Source organism: Myotis lucifugus, unplaced genomic scaffold, assembly GCF_000147115.1.
Source record: "Myotis lucifugus unplaced genomic scaffold, Myoluc2.0 scaffold_1932, whole genome shotgun sequence".
Taxonomy (NCBI): domain Eukaryota; kingdom Metazoa; phylum Chordata; class Mammalia; order Chiroptera; family Vespertilionidae; genus Myotis; species Myotis lucifugus.
Genome location: NW_005872980.1, coordinates 1 through 5,297, shown reverse-complemented (window position 1 = coordinate 5,297; position 5,297 = coordinate 1). Strand labels below are relative to the sequence as shown.

At 35.4% G+C, this 5,297-nt stretch overlaps 1 protein-coding gene across 1 annotated transcript in view; it reads left to right on the top strand.

Annotated features, from left to right (window-relative positions):
• The window catches only part of LOC102436344 (target of Nesh-SH3-like), a gene marked incomplete at its 3' end in the record, with an annotated part of 12,332 nt that extends 7,349 nt beyond the window's left edge, over positions 1-4,983 (top strand). Inside the window, exons 7-11 of the mRNA XM_023748851.1 lie at positions 1,288-1,329; positions 2,433-2,480; positions 3,129-3,209; positions 3,627-3,674; positions 4,909-4,983. Coding sequence (XP_023604619.1) covers positions 1,288-1,329; positions 2,433-2,480; positions 3,129-3,209; positions 3,627-3,674; positions 4,909-4,983 — 294 coding nt within the window. The remainder of the gene's footprint in view (positions 1-1,287; positions 1,330-2,432; positions 2,481-3,128; positions 3,210-3,626; positions 3,675-4,908) is intronic.
• Positions 4,984-5,297: the final 314 nt, after the last annotated feature.

The following is a 5,297-nucleotide window of genomic DNA, read 5'->3' as shown; positions in this document are numbered from 1 at the left end:
TGTACATTGTTCTCTTTGCTAGCCACAAATCCATGAGCAAGTTGTGTATTTCTTTGTGTTGTGGTGATGTGAGTGGTGTAGTTATTTGCATGCCACTCAGTTTTTTTATGGAACATTTCTATATGTTTATCTACAACACCTAAATAGTGTCAATAGAGGAACTCATCAAAACATGTATTTGTTTTTTAATAAACACTGACTTTTTTTATATGGAGGTGAATTGGAATTTTAATTGATAGGAATACATACCTATGTGGTCTGCACCTGTCAAGAGTTCAAAAATGCAGATTTTTCTTTACAAATTTAAAAGACAGTGTTCTTTAATCTTTGTAAAGTCTTAAAAATGCTGTGAGCAGCAAATTTCACTTACATTTTCACTCTTTTAGAAGGTACCTGTGTAGAAATTAAAACATGAATTACAACCTCGAAGTTTCAGAAGAATTTTTGTTGCTTGCTATTTTCAGATGTGGATCCTTTAAAAATATTTATTATATTTAATGTATTGGTGCTTACTGTTTTTTTTCTTTTCTCCTGTAGAATCTGAAACATTGAGGTCTCTCTCTCTCTCTCTCTCTCTCTCTCTCTCTCTGCCAATTTGAATGACATTGAGGATTTGTTATCTGATAGAATATTTAAATGATACTGTTATTCAATTTTTTCAGCATTTCAATGAAATCTGAGACTGCCTTTTGACTTCTGATTTACTAACCAAAATGGACTAAATTTTATAAGTGAATCAATTTTTTCACCAGCAATAATGCTAATAAACATGGAGAACATCATGTGAGCATTTTGGTTTCTTTTTAGACCATAAGTTTGATTTTTTTTATATATAAAATAATGTCAGATCCAGCCAAGCTGAAAATCATCCAAAAGAAACAGAATTCAGACACAGGTACAGGTCTAATGAGTCTGTTCCTTCTTCCTTGGACCAACCTGACTGTCCTGCAGGGAGCAACATGGCCGGTGGACAAGAGCTCCATGCAACCTTTCAGAGCTGCCTGACCTCCCTTTAATGGAGTATCTCCTCAAGCACTAGAATCAGTTTTCAGAATATTGTGTAGTAAATACAATAGCTAAAAATCTACCAAAAAATATAGAAATCTCAATTCTTACTTTTATTATGGTTTGCGGAGAGGATGTGGGTGTTGAGCTTTTCGGTTGTTAAGCCAGGAGAACCTGATTGCTCATCGATGAGAGAACACTTTTCCTACTAAAGGACATTTAATTTCTGTCTTAGATGGTGCTCTTCAGCATTGCCTTTGATAATACTTGCTTTTATTGCAGCCCCAGAACCTCTGACTCCAACACCATCACAGTCAACAATAGGTAATGAAGTTTTCGTTAGTTAGTGAAAAAGAATTATCTCTCTTTTTTACAACCTCTATCTTCAACTTTGTCCTTAATTCTGGCTTTTTAAAAATTTATTTTGCCATGGCTGGTGTGGCTCTGTTGGTTGGGCATCATCCCATGAACCAAGAGGTAAAGAGATCGCTGGTTCAATTACCGGCCCGAATTGTAGGCTTGATCCCTGCTAAGGGGACAGGCAGCCTCACATCAATGTTTCTCTCTCTCTCTCTCTCTCTCTCTCTCTCCCTCTCCCTTCCTTCTCTCTAAAAATGAATAAAAATATCTTTAAAAAAGAGATTTAAAAAATAAAGAAATTATTTCTTCATCATCCTTTAGCTCTTTCTTTCAGCCGTTTTTGTCAGAAGATAACTCTCTGCCTGTGCTCAAAGTGGAGGTTCTGAGGCAGCATGAAAGCCACACTGACTTTGATTTGACACATTCTTTTCATTTTCATTTGACATGCTTTATTGTCCTTCCTTATATTTGAGGAATGTGCCCGGAGCTGCTTTTAACCTGGTGAGGACCATGGCTTTCCTAGGACATGTTTTGCTTTCACATTTGGAGGTGTTTTTCTTCCTTTTCGAAACTCCAACATTTGCAGATTTTCTTGAAAGACATTATGGTCTTTCCAGATCTAAATATCCTGATATGTCACTAGGAAATTCATTAAAAGAGAGAAATATAAACACTAACCCTAATGTTATAGCTTCTTTTTCTTCAGGAGAGCAAAATACTGTGTTCTGCTGGTGCCATCTTAGCCAATTACCCATATTTTCCTTCATAACACGAACTGTTGGTTACTTTATTGCATTCACATATTCCAAATAAGAATCGTACCTTTTTCTTTCCAGTTCTCTTTCCAAACTTAACTCGCTGGCTATATTTTTGTTCATTTTGTCTAAAAGCACAGGGATCAATTTAAATAAAAAAGGGAATTTTTATGTGGCTAAATTTTTCATCATTTATATTTGTTCAACTTAGTAATTAAAAATTAAACATTTTTCATATTTATTTCATATTAATATTTCATATTAATCATTTTTCCTTTGATCTTGATTCTTTTTTGATGATGTTTCATGCAGCCTTAGAACCTGGAACACTGGAAACCAAACCTTCAACAACAACATTAGGTAATGCAGTTATTGAGTGACCTCTTTTCCGGACTGCTGGTGGCTTTATTAATAGGCTCATATTAATGGATTAATCCATTAATATTCATTTTTGTGTGTGTTTTTTATTCTTACTCCCAGAGAAACATTTTTAATCTATAATTTTATAAACTGTATCTCAATTTTAAAATATACCTTCCCTGAAATAATTTCTGAATTCAAAATACATCTTGCTGATTTGCAGATTTTTTTAATGCTGAGTGCAAAACTTTTTCTTTTGAATCTTAGGCCAAAGAAATTTTAATTGTTATCCCTAGTGGCTTTTTAAGCATAACTTTTCTCATGTTCCTATTGAACAAGCACTTTCAAAATTTTTATGAGACTGTTTTCTCTAAGTTATACAGAGTTCTAGGTTTTCCCATCTCAAAATGGATGAACAAGGGATCTCTTGAACAAGGATTGTTTACAAATCTTGGTCCAAAAAAATATAATTGAAGATTCACTTAACTGGCCAAAACAATATAATTAAAGATTCACTTATTATTTAATGATAGAAAGGTGCAAAACAGAAGGGTACATATCCACAGTAAATCAAAGAGTTTAAATGTGCTTCTGAGGTATATGTAAAATTGTTTGTCCTGTGTTAACTCGCTAATTGTCTTTCTCCAGCTCCACCAAAGACCAAAAGACCAGGTCGTCGCCCCCGCCCCAAAACCACACGTAGCCCAGATGTGCCCAAGTCCAAACCTGGTAAATGTGATGTTGAGGGTTTCAATTAACACAGAAAGTGGAATATGATAGCTTCTGATATAGTAGCTATCTACTACCTACGTTGCTGGACTTTAGGAACCACCGTAGTTGATGTTTATATTTAAGTATCTGTACTAACCGTCCATATTCATGTTACATGAATATATACATTTATATTTACAGGTACACACAATAGTAAGCTGACTCACTAAGTGTATTATTAAAGTAGGGCACCCTAACATCTTACGGAGGATATTCATGGCAGATGAGCTGTGGGAGAAGAGGAGGGAAAGGGGAAAATAAAAGGGAGAATCACACCCAAAAAGAGCACGCAGGTTAAGATTGAGGAGTAATGTTTACTTCCTCAAGATGCTGCTTCTTGATGTAATTATTCTTTTTGATTTTTCACTTCTGTAGCTCTGCAACCTGCTACGGTACAACCGGAGCTCTGGGTGCCCACAGTCGGTAATTCTGCTCTCCTCCAACTGCTCTCATGTTGTCACTTTTGCTTTTCCTACTCTCCACCAGGCATGACTGCACTTCTGCCAGATCACCACAATTTCATTCCATGCGTCCCCTCAGTTTCCTATCTGGGTCTGAAGAACCCGATGATAGGAGACTTCTAGAAGAATCCTGTGTGCTTGTTTAAGGAAGCTCTGTGGCCTTGGACACAACTTCCTGGTTTTTCACTAACCCTCTGCCTTTCCATCCCATGTGTCCTTGTGGTGAAAAGACCATCTATTCTCCCAGACAGAGGCTTCTGTGCGCATCCTGAACTTGACAAATGGCAAAATTTCATTTCAGTGCCCTCATTATCATTTCATTGATTTACTCATTCAACTTGTTTGACATTCTTTCTTTTTAAAAGCTGCATGAAATAATGGCTTCTTCAGCTTTTTTGTTTCTTTGAAAAAAAATTTTTGAGTATGTTTTGATAATTAGAAGGACAAATACTATCCTTGGTCTACGATCCAATGTAAAACTAGGATGGTCTGTAACTTGAGAACATTAGATGTCCCAAGCTGGTTTTATTGTTTTTAGTACTAATGCTGTTGATGATAATTATTTCATTGTAAGTTCTCATCATTCACAATAAATCTGTCACTACTTTACTTTAGAAAATTCCAGAAATCAGTAGCCATGTAACATTGTATAGAATTTCAAGTGTTAAAGATTATTTCCCAGGTCCCCTACTAAGCAAGTTTCAAATTTCTACCATATTATTTTTATACTGAAAAAAAATCAATTAAGAAATAGAACTATTATACTTATCACATTTGAAATTACTTATGTAGAAAAGAAGTCTTATTACAATTCTCATTATTTTTGCTCAAAGACACATGTTGAGCATTTCCTGGAGTTTTTTCTTTTGGACATATTTCCCATTCTTCCCACAACCTAGGAGTTAATTTTGCTGTATATCACTGAAATTATTTAGTATATTTGCTCGAGCCTATATGTCCTTAATTCTGATAGTTACAGCCATGACCATTATGCTAATTTTAATACTTTTTCTTTAGCATCAGAACCATCCAAAAGACCCTAAACCACACATAGACCAGACATACCTCAAATCCAGCCTGCTAGCCACTACTTTCAGTGCCTTGATTTATAACTAGGAAAACTTTGTGTCAGTAACATTAATCTTGACATTCACAGCTCTGCTATGACACTAATTATAACACCTTTTTTCCTTCAGATTCAAAACCACCAAAGCAATTACTTCCTAAACCCCAAACCACAGCAAAACCAGATATGCCATCAACTAAATCCGGTAAACATAAGTTCCAATGCTTTGGTTTAAGAAGCTCTTTCTTTGGGAATGTTGCTGAAAATACTTACAGTTTGTTATATCACATAAAACATAGAAACCCAAGCACCATGACTTTGTTCATTATTGTCTCAGAGTAGTCACACTAATGTTGTAAGTGTGAAATGAACAAATCAATGCGTGGGAAATTAGTACATTTTACAACTGATACTGACAGCTGCTGTTTTCTTAAGGAGTTGGTAGGCGTTGTTTTCTGAGTCTGGGTGTGTAATGAATGGGAGCCTGGTTTTCTGTATCTGGACCATTTCTGAAAGAGC